Source organism: Gouania willdenowi, chromosome 16, assembly GCF_900634775.1.
Source record: "Gouania willdenowi chromosome 16, fGouWil2.1, whole genome shotgun sequence".
In the NCBI taxonomy this organism is placed as follows: domain Eukaryota; kingdom Metazoa; phylum Chordata; class Actinopteri; order Blenniiformes; family Gobiesocidae; genus Gouania; species Gouania willdenowi.
The window spans coordinates 19,083,549-19,106,185 of record NC_041059.1 but is presented as its reverse complement, the minus strand read 5'-3'; the positions used below and the strand labels follow the sequence as shown (position 1 = coordinate 19,106,185).

The 22,637-nt window shown below is 38.9% G+C and overlaps 2 protein-coding genes across 2 annotated transcripts; both read left to right on the top strand.

Annotated features, from left to right (window-relative positions):
• Positions 1–880: 880 nt before the first annotated feature.
• On the top strand, positions 881–3,414 carry tmem158 (transmembrane protein 158). The gene has a single exon (XM_028470942.1). It carries the CDS (start codon positions 1,068–1,070, stop codon positions 1,740–1,742), a length of 675 nt encoding a protein of 224 aa, XP_028326743.1. The 5' UTR covers positions 881–1,067; the 3' UTR covers positions 1,743–3,414.
• A 4,989-nt stretch (positions 3,415–8,403) lies between these two features.
• Positions 8,404–20,982, top strand: LOC114478108 (CUB domain-containing protein 1-like). Its single transcript, XM_028470941.1, has 9 exons — positions 8,404–8,678; positions 9,961–10,167; positions 10,642–11,010; positions 11,085–11,456; positions 15,783–15,974; positions 16,809–17,183; positions 17,270–17,626; positions 19,130–19,217; positions 19,343–20,982. Exons 1-9 carry the CDS (start codon positions 8,612–8,614, stop codon positions 19,803–19,805), a joined length of 2,490 nt encoding a protein of 829 aa, XP_028326742.1. The 5' UTR covers positions 8,404–8,611; the 3' UTR covers positions 19,806–20,982.
• The last annotated feature ends 1,655 nt before the right edge of the window (positions 20,983–22,637 follow it).

Below are 22,637 nucleotides of genomic sequence, written 5' to 3'. Positions count from 1 at the left end.
ATTTGAGGATGGGGTTATCGTTCAAACACAGAGAGTAACATATGGGCAAAAATAAAAAAAAAAAACACACACACACACAAATACAAAACAGCATCCTAACTCCATTGTTTTCAACTCAACAAGCAAACATTAATATGATAAATTACTTCAAATGTGGGTTTAAATATGTCTTTATTTTCAATTAAGTGTTACACGTTTGAGGGGGGTTGATTCTTAAAGGCTCACTTCCTCTGTTTATTGTTACTTCATCACTAATAACTAATAACGCAGTCATTTTAATGAATGAACTTTGTACTATTTAACTGTCAATGCATTTTTTTTAGTCAATCTGAACAAAAACCATTTAGGTAATTTATGTAACACCAGTGTTATTCACTTTTATACTACAGTACTATAAATATGTAACAGATTGAGCATCAGTGTTTTCTCATTTGGAATTATGATGAGGAAAATTATGTTGAAGATTATTAATTACTTTCAATACTTACATTAAGTAGTACTTTCACTAAAGTACCTAAAACATTGACTGAGCTATGGCAGTAGGGCATATTTTGAAAAGGAGGACGTGCACTTTCACTCGAGTAACAAAGGTGAGAACTTTGTCCACACCTCTGCACTGCTCCTCAGTCTATAGAAACACTTTAGTATATGTGACAATAAATAATGTCTTCTTCAAACAGACCTTCAGCACATGATGCAGCTATTATTCTGATATAGGGACAGTTTTAGAGGTTTTGAAAGTTTGAGCTTTTATACACTTTGGGATTTGTGTGTGTGTGTGTGTGTGTGTGTGTGTGTGTGTGTGTGTGTGTGTGTGTGTGTGCGTGTGTGTGTGTGTGTGTGTGTGTGTGTGTGTGTGTGTGTGTCTGAAGGGAGGGGATATGCGCGCATGTGACGCTGTGGAGGTTTCCCTCTCCAGCAGCCACCAGGCAGGGATTTGTGTCTCTCCGCTGGGAGCAGCGTTGTCAAAAACCACCAGTGGCTGCTGACATTTATTTCCCTGCGTCTTTTCCCGGGGATCTTTCCAGCAGCACCATCATGCGATCGGGGGATCCGCTCCGTGCGTCATGCTGAGCCTGTCACCGAGCCGCCTGCTGGCTCTCACCGCGGTGGCCACGCTTCTCCTGCGATGCCAAGGCTGGAGCGACGAGGACCTCCTCCTGCCGCCCACCAACTCCTCCAGCAGGTACCTGGCCAACCTGGAGGTGGACGTGCGCTTCTCTAAGAGGTCCGTGGAGGAAAGCGAGGGTCTGTCCCAGTGCAATGTGAGCGTCCAGAGGCTGCTGCCCACCTCGCTGGTGGCGCGGTGGGACAGCAGCCTGGGCTTCCAGTGCGACGTGCTCCTCTACACCACCAACAACCACGGCAGGGCTTTCTTCTCCGCCTCCTTCAACAGGGCCATCTCACCCGTTGTCATCGAGCACCTGGGGGTCACCGGGGGTCAGCAGGAGCTGCGTCTGTGCGTGGGCTGCGGGATGTCCCGCTTCCGGAGGTTTGGTCAGGGCAGGCTGCGGGGCCAGCAGGCCGGGGACCAGGTCTCATTCTGTTGCGTGGACTTCAGCCTCGACGAGCTGAAGGGAGACAAAAGTTGGAGACTGAACAGAAAACCCATAGAGTCGACACTTGTGGCTTGTTTCATGACTTTGGTCATCATCGTGTGGAGTGTTGCTGCGCTCATATGGCCAGTGCCCATCATTGCAGGCTTTCTACCTAATGGGATGGAGCAGAGGAGACCAAGATAACTGTTTACCTACATCAGGGATCAAAACCCCATGCTGGCCTGGGCCACTGGCTGCACTGCTCTCTAATGCTGGGCTAAAGAACATTACATGGTAAAGGAAAAGTATAGGCTACAGCATGCACACCTTTTACTTACATTATTCTTTTAATTTTGTATTTATTTATTTTTTTTTTACAGTTTTGTAAAACATTTTTTTTTAACCTTTAGGCACCTTTAAGCCACATGTGTCAAACTCAAGGCCCAGGGGCCAAATCCGGCCATTCAAAGTGTCTTTTGGCCGGCAAGAGATAGTAGAAATGACTGGGAAAACGTTTATCATTGTGTAAATTTACAAAATAACTCTGTTGTATATATCTCAGTCCCCTTAAACTCACAAATTGAATGAAACTCCACTATATTTACAGGGGCTTGCCATGTTCCTGTGCCTATATATCAAGAGACTGTATTCATTTCTGCAGTCAAATTGAGTCACAAAATCAAGGAATTGTGAAGTGAAGATCCTGCCGGCACTGCCATCTGTCACTTATTGCTTAGACATATTTTCAGTGCCTTAAATACTGTATATATCAGTGATACATGAAAGTGCAAACTAGTGCACAGTAATGTTGAAATTACTGCGGTTAACTTAAGAACTGCTCCGTTGTTGGCCCCTGTACAAAAATGTGTTTGACACCCCTGCTTTAGACGCATAAAAGTGTAACTGTTAGACATGAAATACATAAAACTTTTACGTGTGTGCATAAATGTAAAAAGTAGAGCCTACAAGGAAGTAAAGAATTAGATACTGTTGCTGGGTATAATAAAAAACAATATAATGAAGCCAAATCTACAGTCTTGAGTCCTACCTGGTGGAAACAAAAGATGTCATTTCAAAGTGTCACACGAGCAAATAAAACCCCAATTCCCAACATATGTTATTATTTCCCAGTACAATAAAGGCAATTTAAATAGCAAATGACAATAATTATTTATTTTTTAATTTATTCAACAATGTCTTCACTTTTTTAAACATAAAAAAATAGTATTTAATAAAATAATTTTAGCTAATAAACTGGAAAAAATGACCATTTACTTTTTCTTGCTAAATCTTTTATCTTAACACGTTTTAAACAAAATGTTGTTTGTAGATGCTTCTGCTTTAATCTGGTTAAATAAAAACTCAGTTAAAAATGAGTTTTGTATACTCTTGCAAGTCTGGAAAAGGAGGGAAGACTGAATGGAAGTGGCCCGTGGACCAGCAGTTTGGGACCCCTGACCATTAGCCTGTGCTGCCTGTATCTCTATATCTGTAGCCATTTAACCATTGACATGAAAGGGTATAGTCAAAGGGTTTAGGGAACTCTTTGATTAGTGTGGAATGTTCTTTGACCTTTAAACCTCATCTTTAGGCCATCAGAGGTACAAATCAAAGATAGTTCAGATGAAAGTTATTAATAACCTATATTCTGGGACCAATGTGTTTTGTATACTCTTGCTGACCTTCCTATATATAGATTATGTCAGCGTTAACTGTTCAAACTTTACCTTTCAGCTGTGTTTGTATAGTTTTTAAACTTTTATTAAAAGTCTTTTGCCTTATCTAACGTGTGAAACTTTTGCACTGAGAACTCATCTTTAGTGCTCTGTCACATGCATTAATTATATATAAGCTACAGTCATGTCCAATCCAAGATACGTAAGTGTGATATTTCTCCTAATCACAATGTGTTATTTATGATGAAATAGGAGCTATTTCAAGACTGATATTGTTAGATTTCTATTGTTAAGCTCGGTATAAATGCTTATTTGTATTACTGTTATTAATGTTTGAATAAAAGTTAAATTGAGAATAGCTTGTCCTATTCTATCTTGTTTGTTCTCTGTGGATTGTCACATAGTCGAGCCTTTCTTTAATTTGCGACTAAATCTTTTTTTTTTTTTACATATTCTCTCATCGTATCCATGGCTTTCTCTATCAATACTGAAAGTCTAAACCTCCTTTTTATGTTGTTCTTTGAGCACCAAGTCTCTGATTTCAGTCAGTATAAATACTGATATCGCTCAAAAAATGCCGTCTCATCTTTCTTGTTTATTCCCTTACAATGAAACCTGCCATGTATAATGTCATTCCATATGTTTCAGATTTACTGACACGTATTGGGAAACTGAGTTTGGAAATTTTGGCTTGACAAATTTACCGTTGTATCGTAAACTAAAAGTGTGTGACGACCCTGGTTATGTTATTTCAGAATACTCATAATGTTTTTTTAATGTTAACAGTCCAACAGTCATGTTCCTTATTCATTTTCAATGAAAACTGAGAATACTCAGTAAGGCTGCAGGATTATTCGATATAAAATCGAAATTGGATCATTGAGGGGGATTTTTAAAAAGTCAAAATTGAAAAATTGATTTTCCCGTTTAATCATGTGTAATCACGGCAAGAATCTCTCTCCTTTTACAAACTGTTGAAAAACAAGTTTCCTACATGTTTAATGTGATAGGCCCCCCCACGACTACCTCTTCCTTTTTTAAATGCTAATTATGTGTCAGGTTTTTTCCTCACACAAAAAAAGGTTCTCTTTATCAAACCCAAAATTCTTAGTTAAAGCTTTGCAGTTGCACTTCATTCCCAATACACGAGTATGGTTTTCATTTTTTTAATTAAAAGAAAATTGGAAGAAAAAAAAAATCCAAATCAGAATTGAAAATCGAGTTTTCAAAAGTAAAAAAAAAAAAAAAAATCGAGACTTCGTTTTGAGCTAAAATTGCGCAGCCTTAATACTCAGCAAGTTTTTTTGGTGAGGATGGGGGTCAGTGTGTTGGTGTCATACTTAATGCAATATAAGTTCCACCTTCCATTCATTTGTTAGTGGATCTTCACCACTGAGAGGCTTGAGTCAGGCTGTGTATCCACACTGAACTGTTTTATTATAGTTTTTCTGACTGGTTTGAAATGATGAGCAGAGAGTGATCATTTAAGTTTATATTTCAAAAGATATTTATCCACAATTGCTCAAAGCTCACATGTGAACTCTTAAATCCTAAGAATAAAATTGAAAGGCACAATAAGGTGAAGACATTTGGGCTTTTTATTTCTTGGTGTTTGAACTGTTGCAACAGGATTTTCATTATATGACATGTGCATTGTGTATATATGCTCTTTTTTTTTTAACTGTAGCCTAAATACAGCTGGCTGCCCCTTGAAGATAATAAATATTTATTAAATCATTAAAATCTGTTGCTTTGGGCTCACCCTAGGACAGATTGGCGCCATGTTGTTATGATAGGCACCAGTTGACGCAGGATAAAACGGACATGAAGTTAAAGTCTGTATTTATCACCAAGGTTTGGTCATCTTAATGGGCCTGTACTATGAAACTAACTTTTGGGATTTATTCTGCATGTTCTCTACTATTACATTGGTTAATTTCTTACCAGAGTAAATCACCATGGTAACCTGGGCCAACCTGGTTGGGAGTAGGTTTTCTTTTCGGATAAGATTTGAGCGAGTATAAAAGCCCCGTCTCCTGACCAATCTGTTCTCTTGGAAAATAACCTGCACAAGAATAGGCAGGTCATTCTCTGTACACAATCTTGACAGCTGACCGGGGAGAAAGAATGGATAATTGCAATCTTTTACTTGACCCGATGACATCATTCATTTACTCATATAACCTGTTGGTGATGCTAACAGCCTCAGGTCCTGTAAGATAATACAGGCAATACAAATATTGTCCACCTAATGATGTAAGCTGAGTTGCATGAATGCAGCATCAGAGCCACCGACTGAGGCGGATATGAATAGAAACACGTAATAAAATGAAACTGATCCGTGTCCGCTCATTTATTATTATTAATATTATTATCTCACAAAGGTACTTATGAAACATTGATTAACTTGCAGTGTTCCTTCTTTCCTGCTTTTGTTGACAAAACAGTGTTGTTTTTGGTCTGAATTATGGATTTTAATCTTCATATTATTAAGCTCTATTCCTCATGGTACCATAAGTTGCTCTGCACGGTTTCTCCGTGTTTGTGATTGGTCTGACGCTGCAGTGTCCACCTGTTTTATGTGCGTGTGCATGCATTCAAGTTGAAATCACCTGTCTTAAGTTAACATGTTGATAACCAGCTTCATAGTAAATCTGCTCTGTAAATGTTTGGTTGAGTGAAGCCTACTTAAGGAAAGATATATCTGATTTAATTATGTTGGTGTATGGGTTTTGTGTTTTGTTCATGTTTAGTCAGGGTTAGTTTTGAGTTAACTTTTTAAAGAGCTGTTCAGTTTGTTCTGTTGATCATTAGGTTATTTTCACTCTTGTTTGTGTGAGAGACTCAGTAATCCCTTGTTTTTTCACTCATTTTGGATCATCTAATTACCTTCCCCATAACCTAAGGCGTGTCTGAACACTATGGGATTGCTGCTTCATTAACTTCTTGTCTGATTAATGCTGCTCTCTCTCGGTCAGTCTGGTTATTAGTAATGGTTCCTAGTCTTGTCCATTTAAAGTTGTACTTTCTAGATGGTTATGTTAGTATTTTAATGCCTTTATTTTGGTGCTTTTAGGACTGTTTATTTGGGTTTCAGTTTATCATAAATATAGGACTTATTAAGAGAATGATACACGTGCTTTTTTAAGGTGCTTCACATGCACTTCAAACATGCCAAATAGTTTATAGCCAAGACCAAACCAGCCCACCAAGCTTCAAATACATCAGCAAATAATCAAATAATCATCTTAATAGATTTTTTTTTAAACTAAGGCTGCTTTCACACCATTATATTCCCAGACTTCAGCCAAATGGCGAACAGTCAATCATTTTCTCACCTTTCCTACTCTCAATAAGTAGTTTTCTTCTCGTCAAGTTCGATACTTGTTTGGTCTGAGCTGAGAGGGTTAGTGTTCATGGCGCCACTGTAATACTCTAGCTTTCTATTTGAAATGCTCCGAGTACAGACAAAATTAATGCTCTGGAATATGCTTGCCTGGTCCGCTTTAGACTTAATTTGCGCGTTCACACCGGCCCAAACGCATTGGACTCTACGGGCAAACAAATCCTCGAGATGCGCGTAAAGGCTCAGAGAATAGCACAGGATAAATACCTGTAAAAGGGGAGAGAAATATTTTTTGAATCATGTAGATTAATCATTATGCCTTGGTAAAGTGAATGACGTTAAAGAGTAACTAAACCCTTAGGTTTTGGAAGGCACGAGTCTATGGAAGGAAATTCATTGATTATGGGCGGGGCTATGGGAGAAGTTAAGACACCCGCAGTCAAGACATGTGCATTTTATACTATAATAATTTCAGAACAATCTATGCTATGCTAACTACCTACTTAAGACTTACTATACCTCTTTTGTCACAATTTTCTCAACCCAACCTACTCACCACAGATTGCAGAGTCCTCAAGCGCTAGTTTTTTTTTTACAGGAGGGGAGGGGCCAACAGTGCTGGTTCGTGATGTATGAAGCCACCAAAATGTCACAAACAACAATTCTCAGCCTATAGCAAAAAGCCAGGTTTTAACCCATAGAGGGCAGTCACTTATACATTTTTACAACAAAATATGCCAAATGAACTACTAAAATGTCCAAAGTTGTACAAGAATCAATCAACAACACTATATTTATACCTAAATACATTTGGTTTCAGCAACAAACAAAAAAAAGGGGCTTTGAGGTTTAGTTACTCTTTAAAGGCTACAATAGTGAATTACCAGTGAGAAAAACATAAAGTCCAATATTGTTTTCAGGGTTTTATTTTTGGTGCTAACTATATATGATGAAAGAATTTAAAATGTGTCTATTTCACATGGTAAATAGTCTTGATTTATTAACTGATTTTATGCATATACCGAAGTAGTCCCAAACTGCTTTACATTATCAACTAATTCACCCATTCAATGGGACTGAGCTGCCATGCAAGGCGCTGAGAGCTACTCAGGGTTCAGTGTCTTATCCAAGGACACCACGACGCATAGACAGGTATAAACTTGGATCAAACCCCCAACCTCTCGATCAGAAGACAATCCCTCAATCACCTGATTCACAGTCGCCCCAAGTGTCAAACTAAAGGCCCTGGGGCCAAATCCGGCCCTTTAGATCATCCAATTAGGCCCAAAAAATAAGATGAATTATTGCATAAATTCCCAAATATATAATGCATAACTTTCTTTGTTCCTCCAAATAAATACACACATTTAATAAAATGACACAATATTTGCAGGGGCTTTTGTGCCTATATCACACAACTGCAGTCTTTGATTTCAAATTTTGGATATCTCAATTTTTTTCTGAATTGCAACATATTCCCACAAAACGGTTCTAAATGACAAAAAAATAACAATAAATGACCTCAAAATCAAGGATTTTTTAAATGTTCATCTTGCAAGGACTAATATCAGTCACTTATTGCTTGGATATTGTTGGCGCCAATCATACTGCATCAGTTATACATGGAACTGAAAACTCGGGCAAAATAACGTTGCAAGATTGCACTTTATTCCTAACTATCTGTGACCCACTTGATTTCAAACTCCACTGTACGTGGCCCATGAGCAAAAATGAGGTTGACGCCCCCTGCTCTATTTCTTTCTTTCGTGTCGCGAGAACTCGACCCTTACCTGGCCACGTGTTCATGCCTGCCACGCCCACTCCGTCCCTGATCCGGACACTCCCTGAAAACTGTTGACGTGCGCTCTGTAGGGAGTGAAGGGAGTTGTGAAACTACTCCCAGGGGCTGTCCTCGTACTAACCGAGAAAGAAAAAAAAATGTGGAGATCCGGGATGAGAAAAGCAGGATTCATGTGATGTGAATGTGATCAGCCTGTGGGATAAAGTGTAGAGTGAGTCCTCTCAGTGAGACAGACAGACAGACAGACAACATGTGTTTGGGACCAGGAAGAATCCGCCTCCTGCTCCTACTGCAACTCATTGTCTCTGCAGCGTCAGGTGAGGAAATGTTTAACTAACTATGAATGATCATTGTTTTAAGTACATTCCTGACTATATGTGTCTATATCCGCAAATGGAGTAATTATACCGCTTTTTATTTTTATATTAGGTGTTAATCATTTATTCAGATCTTGTTGAAATGACTGTGAGAATGAATTTGTTGATGATCAGTGTGAGTTTTCCTTTTTCGTTTTGCATCGTTTGTGTTTCTCTTTCATCATGACATCATTTCATGATTTAAAGTGTCACGTGACAGGTCCTGTTTGATATGTCCACTTGTTTAGTGATAAGCAGAGATGAAAGTTAATGGAGTACTCGCGTTACTGTAACTGAGTTGTTTTTATGGGTACTTGTACTTTTTTAAGTTTATTTCCAAAGCAGTGATTTTACTTGTACTTATTAGTACATTTTAAAATAAGGCGAGTAATTCGTCACATTTCTACATCCAACCGTTACTGAGTAAATTATTATTATTATTATTTTTGTTTTAAAATCAACTGACATTGTGAAACTAGGGAGAAAAAAATGAAATGACCAGACAACACTCAAACGCATCACATCATAGACGACCAACCAGATTAAACATATTGCACTGTGCCAAAACAGCATTGAATGGCTGTTATTTCAGCCTGAGAATTTATTTATTTTTTCTTTTGAATTGAATTAATTGGTGTTATTTTATTTAAAACAAAATTGTACGTTTTTGACAAACCTTTTATTTTATACAGATGCCTTTGTGGTAAATAAATTAAGTTCCATTTGTGTAAGATTTAATCTCTTTTTTTATGTTTATACATGAGATGTTTACTGCATGCAAGGGAACTGTGGCAAGATTTATTACCGAGAATAAACTTGAGTATTCTATGTATGACTTACTTGTACTTAAGTACAATTTTCAATCAAGTAACAGTACTTCTAGTTGAGTAGGACACACCAGTACTGTTTACACCTCTGGTGATAGGATAAGTGCAGTGAGCCTGGGTTGTTTAGATGAGGTAATGTAAGCTGTTTATGGATCACAGAGAGTTAAAAGTTGGTCTGATGTTTCTCTTGCTTCCCCTATGTGTGGAGCAGGCTACAGCATGACAGCATTCCTTTTAAGAGCATAAAGTCAGCCTCTCAACACTACAACACATTAGGCTCACACCATTTCGTCATATCGTTATTATATCTACAGGAATCAATCAATAATCATTTGGGCTGATAATGATGGGACAACTTTGCGGTTTTATCCTTTGTCCCCTTGACCATTTTGTATTCATTGCTTTATTTCCAACAGCTCCCAGGTTCACTGTGACTGCTGATCGGGGCACCATCATCACCATCAGCAGTACTCAAACCAAAGGCTGCCATGTGTGCACCGGGTCAGGACGCTCACAGCAGTGCAGCTCGTCCGTGTCAATAACGGACAACAAACCGGTGTCATTGGAGTTTAGCTGCGCCAGACCGCAGGATGTATTCATTGTGGAGATTGAACAAACTATTGGTAGGTTTTTTTTAGTTATTTATTTATTTAGTTTATTTGGCATAGATCAGTGTTTCTCAAATGGGGGTATGCGACGGCACTATAGGGGGTACTTGAGATTGAGAAAGTGGAAAATTAACAATGAAAGTATAAAAAAATATGGGGTTCTATCATGTTTATTTCATGTTAGAAATCCATTTTCTGACCCACTTGTTCCTGTTTTCAGGGTTGCAGGGTCTACTGGTGCTTATCTCCAGCTCTCAATGGGCATTATAGTTAAAAAATAATCATCATATGATAATGAAAATTATCTTGATTAGAGCATGATAGTGGTATCACTGATTCATTCCATCATTATGCTCTATAGTAGTTTTTTCATAGAATTCTGAGTCATAAAAAAGGGGGTACTTGAGTAAAAAAAAAAAAAAGTTTGAGAACCACTGGCAAAGATTATTGTTTTACATTCATTTTGTTGGTGAACTTTGTTCCTCCCAGAGTGCTTTTGGATGTGGTGCAGTAGCCACACGATCCAGTCCGACTTTGGCTCACTTCCTTTGTTGGATTTCAAGCGTCGCTTCATCTGGAATGTAAAGGCATCAACACCTATGAGGAAATCTATCAAAGTGGATTTTACAGAGACAGCCATGAGACAGGTCCATCCGTCTCAGAGTTGTCCAGACTATCACACATACAAGATCCAGGCATTCCAATCTACAGGGACTGTGGATTTAGGGACTTACTGCAGAACTGGCACAATCAACAGTGTTCAAATACTGAATGAGGGCAGAATTTCTCTGGACGTCCCAGCAGGCTATCACCAACTAGAGGGTCAGATCCATTTGTCCACTGGAGAGGAAATCAAATGTAAGTTAGTTGATACTTCTCTTTTTGTTCATTTCCAATGTCACGGTGTAATTATTCTTTTTGTGTTCTTTCAGCTCTTGCTAAAATCACGCTGACTTTACCCAAAGGGACCTCGTCATCAGAGCTGCTCTCCCCAAACTATCCCCTCAGTTTCCCTGATGACGACGTGATGGAGTGGTTCTTTCAGGTCCCAGACAAACACAAGGCGGCTGTTCAGTTTCTGAACCTCACACTGCCCCAGTGTTTGAAGAAGGACACAGGAGTGGAGTATCACAACAAAGGGAGGGGTGCTTGGGTTCTGGGGCTGACAGACGCCCAGCCAACCCAGAGTCAGGGGGACTTCTCCATCACGCTGAGGAACTGTGAGATGGACAGAAGGCGTGCTGGTTCATCTGGGCTTTCGGTTAACATCAGGGTGTCCGCTTCAAGCGTGAGTCCACCACCAGGTGTGTACACGAGCAGTGTTTTGAAAGACTTTAGTTTTAAATAACGTTTAAAATATTCATATTGTCCTCATTTTACAGGTTCATAGTTGGAGAATCAGGTTTATAATGAGCTAGATGTAATTTTTGTTATTTTATCTAAATTTGACGAGTCTAACTCAGATCTGTCCTGCAGCCTTTTTGACTTAAAAAAAAATCAAACGGTTTCTCAAGGATAAGTGTTGAGTGAGAAGTGCTGCTTGTGTGATCTGGAGAAGGGGTGTCCCGATCCGATATTGATATCGGATATAGGTCTGACATCAGCCAGAAAACAAACATCGGATTTTATTGGACTGCATCTAAAATCGCCAATATATTTTATATTACATATTTTCAATTGTAGAATACTGTAGATATTATGTTGAAGGTTAAAATTCATGTAACCAATTGGTTAATAATAATTGGGTCAGTTTTTCTCATACCTACTGTTGCTGACTATTGTTCTCTGAGTAACATCACTTGATCAAGCCTTTTCTAACATTCCACGCAACAAAATAAGTAATAAAAGTATGTATGATTCATGCTGATATCGGATCGGTATCGGCCAATACCAAAGGCATTGTATCGGAAGTGAAAAAGTTGTATTGGGACATCCCTCATCTGGAGCCTCATTTATAAACCAATGTGTAAGATAAGATCCATATTAACGGTGTGTGTACACCAGAAATGTGAAAATGTGCTTCAGGAAAAAAAATATATTTATATACATGGACCTAATGGCTCACTAAGTAAGCACATCTATAACAGTGCAGGAGTGTGTATTTATGATTAGGTGGATCTACAAGTCTAATCAGTGAGGACATTAAAAGTATGAGTTGAATCTGACTTTAAATGACCACCTCACCTAAATCATTTCCCTTTGTCTCCAGATGTTGGTGTGCATCAGTCAAAGTGAACAAACCGGTGTGCACATTCTCACTCTACGTTTATTTATATAAATCACAAACTTTGTGTTGTGCATCTTTCAGGCCTTGTTTTGTTGTTTTCGTGTGTATGCAACAGTTATAGCTGAGGCCCCTGCTTCCTAATTATATCTGATAACTAAAGGCTTCCATTTTCAGACTTTCCCTGAAACAACTTTTCACCCATTCAAGAATAACAGGTATTGATTACATTGAATTTTTAAAATGGTTGATGCTGAGTCATGCCTTCTCAACACTGAATTGACTTGTATCAAATATTACATCCTTCGCACAGAACTCCTGACTTATGAAAAACCATATATTGCTACTTTAAATTCAATACACTTAAATTATTTTAACAGAAACATATATTTCCGAAAATAAATGTATATTCTTAAAAATGTTTTTTTTTTATCAAAAACGTAATTAGCACAAATGGTTTCTCAACAAGTTCAGATGAACTGCAGCCGGGCCCACGGAACGTCTCCGCGCCGAATAGCACGTGCCACGTTCCCGAGAATTCAGTCAAATGACTCGGTTTCACTGAGTAAAACAAAACAAATTTTGCGACCTAAAATCGTAATCTACATTGAATTGCCTTTGAAACGATATATCACACGACTATGTTCCGATATGTCCCGCGCCCCCCTTTCAAAAAGCTTGACATCTGCTCATAGAATATCCATGTCAAATTACAGCCCGATTCAACGAGCATTAACGGAGGAGTAGTCATTTGAAAAATGGGGCCCCCAGGGGACACATGGAGTAATGGGCCCCATTCATATATTGGTATGTGTCAATGATTCGGTACCACCAACTGTTGATATTTGACTCACAAATAAATGAGAAAACGACTTTAATGGAAATTGCCAAAAAAAGGGGGGTGGGCCCCTCTGGCCCCTAGTGGAATTGTGCGAGGCATAATCGTAATCTACGCTGAATTATCTTTGAAATGATATATCACACAACTATGTTTCCATAAATTTGGAAATTACCGGAAGTATGTGGTGGCCCCATTTAAAAAAAAAAAAAACAAAAAAAAGGGGCTTCAAGCGTCTCATCATATTCTTCCATAGAGTATTCATACCAAACTGCATGCTGATCTAAGGAGAACTAATAGAGGAGAAGTCATTTGAAAAAAGGGCCCCCGAGGTCCCCCGTTGCCCTCATGACGCGTACGGGGTAATGGGCCCCATTTAAATACCGATATGTACCAATTATTCGGTACCACCAACCGTTATAATAATTGACTAGCAAACAAATGAGAAATCGACTTTTGCTTTTTTTCTGGGCCCCAAATCGAAAAGGCTCTGAGCGTAGATGCATATTAGCCGCTAAGCTAATGGAGGGCCGACACCCAGTGCCTGGTGACCGCGTGGGGTGGCGAGGGCGGTGTTGTCACAGAGGCGCCAACTGATGTGTTGGGTCCGGTGCTCGACAGCCGTGGTGTGGCATCGAGTAAAGTGGTGAGCCGAGCCAAAGACAGGTGTGTCAGCGGTTGGCTCTGGTGTGGTCGAAGAAAACGGAGAACAATATCAACAGCAGTGTCCGGCGACGGAATCCAAAAGAGGTTCCATCTGTGGACAGTTCAGATGCTGCGACCCGAGATATGCTCTGAGTGAGAAGAGGTTTTTGAAAGGCGCTGTATTCCCCGCCCACTCTACTTATAGTAGGCAGGATTATCTGCAAGATTGGCGTAATGAGATAGGGCTTCTGAGATTTGACGCTGAGGCGTATATCCCATAGTGAGACATTGAAACGAATGTTATGAAAGAGAACCTGACCTGATTAATGTAAAGAGTGATATTCCTCCCATTATACTGTATGTTGTTGGCGTCACAAAATGAGTGACATCTTCTTTACGTGTAACAGAAAGTTTGTCTAAATGATGCCATTTTCTCCATTTTCATAGTATACTATAATGTGGGTGGTTTATTTAACAGTCAGAGTGTGATGGGGTAATCCCAGTGTGAGTAATATTGTGTGGAAGCATTGGTCCTTCGTTCTCCTGTGAGCCCTCAGGGTGAAGGGAAATTCTGAGGTTGCCTCATCTCTGAGCATGAACGACGTCAGCAGCAAGAAACTCATCCTCCTGTGATTTTTCTCAGTCTGAAGTGCATCCCACGCACCTCCATCTGCTCCACCAAAGGAGAAAAGGTTTTGCCAAAACTATTCTCTCATCAACCCTCACGGGATTATGAACTTGATTGGCATCGGGTTTGAACTAAAGCGTTCAATATGATGGTGGCCCACCCTTTGCCGCATGGGTCACCAACGCGGTGCCCGCGGTCACCAGGCAGCCCGCATGGACCATGTGAGGTGCCCTCAGGAGCTCCTGTCACCAAAGAGCTACATCTAATAACTGATTTACTTTTCAGGATTAAAACTCACAAAGATAAATACATAAAAGAGGTGTAGTTAGTACTTAGTAGAGTTAAATACTGCTGCATATGATGGAGTTTTAGTATTAAATTAACCATCTTTAAATGTTTATTTCCACTGAAACAGTGTGACACATGTTTTTAGGTTGAGCAGTGATATGTTTTATATAATATGATATATATATATATATATATATATATATATATATATAAGATATATTTTTTAAAACACTAGGTGGTTTTTTGTATAATATGACAATTTTTACATTTTATAAAATGTTAAAAGTTGTTTTTTAGTAGCTTGAAAAATTGGAAGATGATACATTTCAACGACATGTATAATAAAATGATATGATTGCATAAATTAGGCAAAATAAAGTGTTTCATGTTGAAACTTCAACATTTCCTACCTTTTTAAGTTACCGCTAGCCTTCCTTATCTTACCCTCTCATTAAAGTGAAACTGTGAACATTTAGTATTTAAGAAGTTATTTTCAAACTGGTAGCCCTTCAGACTATTCAGTATCTATGGTGAGGCTCATCATTTCAGAAAGGTTGTTGACCCCTGCTTTACAGCTATTACCCTAATAGGAAGGCTTAGGAGTGTATTAATTGGATTTTTTTAACCATTCTTCCACAAATGCATTTTTGTGAGATGAGAATGCCTGACTCTGCTCTAATCCCTCCCAGAGGTGTTTTCTCTGATTAATGTCTGGACTCTGTGCAGGCCTGCCGAGTTCTTCCACGCCAAACAGACTCATCCATGTCTCTATGGACTTTTCTTTGTTGACTAATGCACAGTCATGTTGGAACAGGAGGGGGGTCGACTCAAAGCTAATCACACAATATTGTGTTCAAAAATCCTTTCTTTCTTGATGCACTGGAGCATCCACTGATCCTGCTCCTTTCAGTGATTGGAGCACCTGTGTTCAATAATTTCAATGTGTGATGGAATACGTTTGGTAACATTCAGTAGCTTCAAATGTGCTGTTCACCTCTTTTCTCCAGTGTCCTGTAAAGTGGATCCCAGCAGATTGAGCGGCGTTTCCCTCCACATCGATAAAGTGAGACCCACGTCTGATTGCAGGATGAAAATGAACTCGGTGGCAAAGGAGAACATTACAATCACATCAAACTCTGAAGTCTCTTTCGAGGACTGCCTCCCAGATGATGTACACATAACTGGCACCAAGCTCATAGGTAAATCAGGATTCAAGGGGCCAACCGGGAACTCCTAAGGCAGGAAGGATTGAAAAAATCAGTTTGGTAACACTTGACTTGAAGTTTTACACATAAGGCGGACATTACGCTGTCATTATTATTATTACATGACACCTGTCATTGACAGCCGTCATGACACCTTATTCAGGCTAATAAATGTTGTTGGTTGCCCTAACCCTTCGTTATCCTAACCTTAACCCTAACTCTAACCACATTAGATCCCTCCATCTAACCCAAAAAGTGCCAACAAAGCTCAAAAGGTGTCACAATTTAGCAAAAAGTGTCATAATTTAGCGAACAACACCAAATGACAGCCTTCATGACACCTTAATCATGCTAATGACAGCATAATGTCAGCCTTAGTATAAAACTTCAAGTAAAGTGTTACCAACAGTTTTTAATGTTAAAACATGGAAAATATCTATTGATCTTTAAATCTCATATCGAGGTTTTTGTTGTGAAGGGCTGAAAGCAGAAGTTGTCTTTCTTTAATATTTATTATTTTTTAAATAATACAATAAAAATAAGCCCCAATAATAAGAATACACTTCATTAAGTATAGCCATTAAAAGAAATTTAATTTCATGCTTTTTAGTTTTTAACATCATGTTCATTGTCTCATTAATCTACCTGCATCTGCTTGCAGCTAAGCATTTATAGATTGTTTTTCCTGCAAACTGGTGAGTTTTGATTTTCTCATTCAGGTCAAATGAAAAACAGGAAATGGATGGATGGATGGATGGATGGATGGATGGATGGATGGAGGTCAAATATTTTTCACTCTGTAGATGAAACTGTCTTTTTTCCTGTCAGTGTGCAGGAATGCCAACGACTGCCCACGAGCACCAGTCCCGCTGTTGGTGCCCTTTCTGCCCTCGTGCCTTCCTTTCCCCCTGAGGAGTGTCACCTGGACCCTCCGCCCTGCTCAGCACAGCACCGTACGCCTGACCTCGCCCACTGGGGACTTGAAGCAGTCCCTGCCTGGACAGATCTGCAAAGAAAGCATCCTATTCAAAGTGGCTGAGGAAAATGGAGCCACAATAGGACACTTCTGCCCCCGTGGAGCCATGCAAGCAATCCAAATCCACACCAACATGTCCGTGACATGGTTGTCCAGCATGCCTGGCAGAATCCAAAGATCCTATTACAAATATGTGTTGAACGCCAGTTTTGAAAAGGAAATCCCAGGTAAGCAACAATTCTACATACTGTATTAGATGGATGGACACTGCCAGATGCTCAACCTAATTTTAGCTCTTTTCTTTAATCCTCAGAAAGGTACATATTCACTATTTCTCCATCAAAAAACAGCCCTTTCCTTGTTGCCACCCCTGGCTGGCCTATGGGAATGGAGCACTACTCCACCGTCTCCTGGATGGTCTCCGTCCCCTCCAACATGAGGGCACATCTGGTGTTTACCAACCTCAGCCAGCCTAAGTGCAGCAACGGGCACACCAGCATCAGAGTGCAGCGCGTGGGCAGCCCCGAGGAGGACTACAGCCGCAGCGAGATCGAAGAGGCCCAGAGTGAGATCACTGTGTCCGAGAGCTTTTACCTCAACATGTCCAACTGTATGCCTGAGACGGGAGATTTCGGCGTCATCACTAAGATCACCCTGCGAGAGGCCAAAAGTAGGAGGAGATATTCCTTTGGTTACGCTGTCATTTTATAAAGTTTAGCAATTTATTTTGTTTTATTTTATTTTTTACATTTTCCAATGTTTTCAGTCTACTTGCATTTTAACTGCTGTTCAATGCATGACATCGGGAAGGCAATAGCTTCCCGATGTCATGCCGAGGTGCCCCTGAGCTAGGCACCAAACCCCAAAACTGCCCTGGTGCGCTCCATTCATAGTAAAAGCAGCCCCTGTTTGTACATGTGTGTGTGTGTGTGTGTGTGTGAGAAGCATGTCCCTAAAATAACAGAGTGTAATCCAGAAATTCCCTTCGGGGATTAATAAAGTATTTCAAATTCAAAAAAATAAATTATAATCAATCAGTTGAAAGTATGTATTTGTTGGAATACAGGAGATCACTCATTTACATGTGTTGAATTAAATAATTTACTTTTATTTTAATGTAGAAGAAGAAAACTGAAAAGTAAGATAGTATATAATATGATAATAATTTAAGTTTTTTTTTTTTGTTTCTGTTTTTTTCTTAACCCCAAGTGGGGTCACCTGGAATTTAAATGGGGTCGCCAGAAATGTCTAGTAATTAAATAAAAATAAATTACTGATTTTAAAAATATATTTTTAAATAAATAATTCTTATTAAATCTATACGCTCTTATGAATTACCTTATTTTATAAATTATTTGATCGATAAAAGATGACTTGTTGCAATTGGCGCTATGAATAAAGTGGAATTGAATCATTATTCAGTTATTTTTATATTTAAAACACAACACACCATTTCAAACAACTGTATTCTATACTTTCACTTTCTCAAATATAAATCTAGTTCAAATCAAATGCGGTACAAAAATATCTGAGATTGCTCAATTCCTCACTAATCTTGGCTACACTGTAACTTTAACACAATATAACAAACATAATCAAACTAATTCTAGGAGTGAAAAAAAAGTGTCTTTGGGTTCGCCAGAAATGTGTGACATTGAAATGAAGTCACGTTACAAAAGAGGTTGGGTACCATTGTCTTAAACTGTTCAGCCATGCAATAGCTACTGCTATTTTGCCTCTAGAGTACATGTCAAATTTAATTAACAAATTAAATGTATCTTTATAAGTATGCCTTTCTCTACAACAAACAAGATATGAAGGTATAAACTGCTGAGGTTCTGACGTGTCTTCAGTTTCTTCCTTTGGTTCTTTTGCCAATGATTGTGTGGCTCTTGTAGAAATTGGAGACACTAAGTTGTAAAACTTTGACTAAAATGTCAACAGTTAGACAATGATTAATCAAAAACACTACTTTATATTCAAATACAGTTGGTTTCAGCAGTAACAAGTGGTTTTGGGCTTTAGTTACTCTTTAGAATACAGGGCTTAATTTCACATGCTACTGTTACAATCTTCCAATTGATTGTTTCATAAGATTTAAATGATCAGGTCTTTTGATACATTGAATAAACATGTCAGAATGTAATAATACATGTTGTTTTCTCTCCTTCAGGGGACGTTCTGACCATCATCTTAAGTGTGGTTGCTGCACTCCTGGTCATTTTTATCGTTGTCCTGGTGACGGTCTGTGTCGTAGTGAGGTAAACCTTGTTGTTTGTTGCTAGTGCTCATATTAATAATTAATTAATTTATATATTTCTGTGTGTGCAGGCCTGGGACAGTTTTTTCCACAGCTTTAAAAGTCTTATTGTGTTTCATTTAACAGGAAGAAGAAAAAGATGCTCCAACATCAAGTGTCCGTCTACAATCCGAACGGAACCAGCTTCCTGCCAGGGTACAATGGCCTTCCCAAAAGAGAACAGGACAGCGAGAGCCATGTGTATGAATCCATTGAGGACACACTGGTCTACACCCACCTCCTGAGGAAAGGTGTAGAGATAGGCGTGTATGGAGAGACGGACACTTACTGCTCTTTCCCTGGACAAACAGACTCACAGAAACCTCTGATGTCTAAAGACTCCAGAGCTGACGGCATGGAGGTGAGCATTTATCGCCCGTTTGAGGAATCAGCTGGTGAGGGTCCCCCCCTCCCCAACAGGCCCCCGAGCCACATCCAGTCCATGGTTGACAATGAGATTTACCAAACCGAGGGCCAGAGTGAGCAGGAACAATCTCCCAATCTGGGACCTCGGCTGGAGCCGGAGGGTGGGGACGGAGGAGAAGATTGAATCCATTTTTCTATTTTATCTTCCCTGACCTTCTTGAACTTTGCTATATTTTTACCCAGGAGGCTTTGTGATTGCCTGCTGTTTAGCCTCGGTAGAAGACTTTTTGTACAAATGTAGGTTTTACATCAACAATTTGTTTTGACCCGTCCACTGCTGTTGCCATGCTTTATGCTCCACTCAGTGTCCAGACAAAAAAAATGCATGTTTGTTTTTAGACTGTGAATGATTCATTTAGGATATTTTAGATACAATTGACTGAGATAATACATTTTGTGCAGTTTTTCGCTTTGTTGTTCTTGTTAATAAAACAAGAGAACAGTTTTATGCTGTGTCATCAGAACGTTGGACACTGTTTATTGTAGGAGATTTTAGTAACAGTCAATTTGAAAGTGCACATGGCTTTTTCTCTTGTTTTAACTTATTAAAAATGTCTTACACCTATGTCAGCACATGTTATGCACTGCATCATAATTTCAATTGTATACCAATACATGAATAATTTCCTCCATGTAAACACAGCTCGCGAGAAAATAACGGCCAACAGCAAGTATGTGTACTATGCTGTGCTCGGGCAATAAGAAATACAGATGGGCAACGGGTCCTTTTAATGGCTGACTCTACTGTATATTTATCATTCAGGTAGCTGCCATTACACTCCTTCTTTAAGTCACTCATTACATCTCTTCCTCCTGAAACCAGTACCCACACGCTCATCCATTCCTGTTGTGCATTTGCTCTCTGTACAGTATAAAAGTCCAAAGCTAGAGCACAGATGGTGAATATGTAACATATGTCAGCACAAAGACAGGATGAGTGAACTGTGTGCAGGATCAGGAAGATGCATTAGGGAAGTGCAGCCTGCAGTTCAAAACCTGAGCAACAGGTGGAGACAAAGTTCAAATAAACAACGAACCCTTAAAGCAAGGTTGTCATACTCATTTTATTTCAGGGGCCAAATACGGAACAGTTAATCTTAGGTGGGCTACAGATTTAAGGTGGAAAAATGAGTAATTTAATCATTATCGTCCCCTAATTTGCACTTCCACGAATAAATAGTTATAAAATATGTAAGGCACCGATAATATCAAAGCAATAGGTGACAGATACCATTCCCTGTCGGATCTTCACTTTCAATTTATTTTATTTTGTGGAATTATTTTAATTTAAGTTGGGGAGATTTTGTGGAATTATTTGAATGTAAATTGGGGAGATTTTGTGAAATAATTTGGAGAAATTTTGGAAGAATTGGGAGCTCTTTTAACAATTTGAGAACTCATTCAGTGCCAGCCGGTTTCAGAATTTCTACCCCCCTCAGTGCCAGCCGTTTTTGAGCATTTTGACTGATTTTTTAAAGACCCATAGAATAATTTGTACTATGACAATCTGAATTCTGATTCTGAAAGATAAGTCTCTAATTTCATCAGAAAAAATTATTTAGTTTCAAGCTTGTTTCGTTCTTTTACAGCTTAGATGATGAGGGACCTCCGCCAGGGTGTTTTCTAGTAATCTCCGTGAAAAAACGTAATTGACGTAAAAGTACGTCAATGGCACTGAATTAGCTAAAAATGACTGCCATCATGTGATATAAGCAGAAGGGAAATGTAAGCCCTGTTAAGATTGTTGAATTCTGTTGAATTTGTGTATTATTTTGGAGATATCTACAACTGAATTAGTTGGGGCTTTACTTGAGGAATAGAGTGTGTAACCTGCATGTTGATGTGTGACATGAATTACGCTAGGAAAGGTAAATTAATATTGTTTGCTATTGTTTATTATAAGGAAAAAAAAAAAAAAACACAGAATTCAGATGAGCAATGGGTACAGTTCTTTCTATTTATGTTTAAGAGTAAAAACAAATGTGTTTGGTATGAAATGGTGTTCATTCATTCATCTTAGTATTTTAGTCAAAGTATTTGAATTTAGCAGAGGTCTAAACATGTCAGAGTGAGCCCATTTGCCAAAGTGTGATTACTTTCTGATTGGTTCATTTAACATCATGGCCCACCTACAGTAACTAGCCTCAGCCCCAAAATCAGGGGCTGATTGGATGGTCTGTTATTGTATTGTATTTTATTTTTATTTTTATAAATATTTTATGTTAATGTTGATTTCAATGAAAATAAAAATGTATTTTATTCATACTCACCCTGCTTTTGTTTAGTCTGTTTTCGTGGGATGTAAAACTGTTCTTCATTGAAACTATGACTAGATTTTTATTACAAACCAGTTACACAATTAATTGACAAAGATAATATTAATGTTTAATGAAATCAAACTATTGTTGAAGGTGATCTAAATGGGTTCTGCAGTTCAAGCCCCGCCTCTCGAAAGCCCATTGGCTTCATATTGTAGGCCCTCTGCTTTATTCCCAAGCAATGACTGAACAAGCAGCTAATCTGATCATATCTCTGACTGTGATGTCACCGGTGTGATGCTCCTCTATAGCTTTACCATTTTTAACTTGAAATAAAAACAAGAACATTGAGAAATATGTTTATTGACAGGGTATAACATTCATACTGTGTTTTATACATTACTAGGTGAGGTGTATTGCATTGAAAAGCAGATATTATAAAGTTACAAAAGCCCAACAGTGTTTACAGCTGATCCTTCATCTAAAATGCAACGCTTTCAGCCTGCGACCCCCAAAATAAAGGTTTCAGAGACCGGAGACCCCCACTGTACCTGAAGGTGGTTGGACACAAACATTGAAGAACAGTCATGTGGAGACAGGGCCATCTATAAGGGGGGATAAAGGGAAGAGCTTTTAGGGGCCCATCCATAAAGTCAGCAAAATGATGGTCCATTGTTCTATGAATCTGTGATAACTAT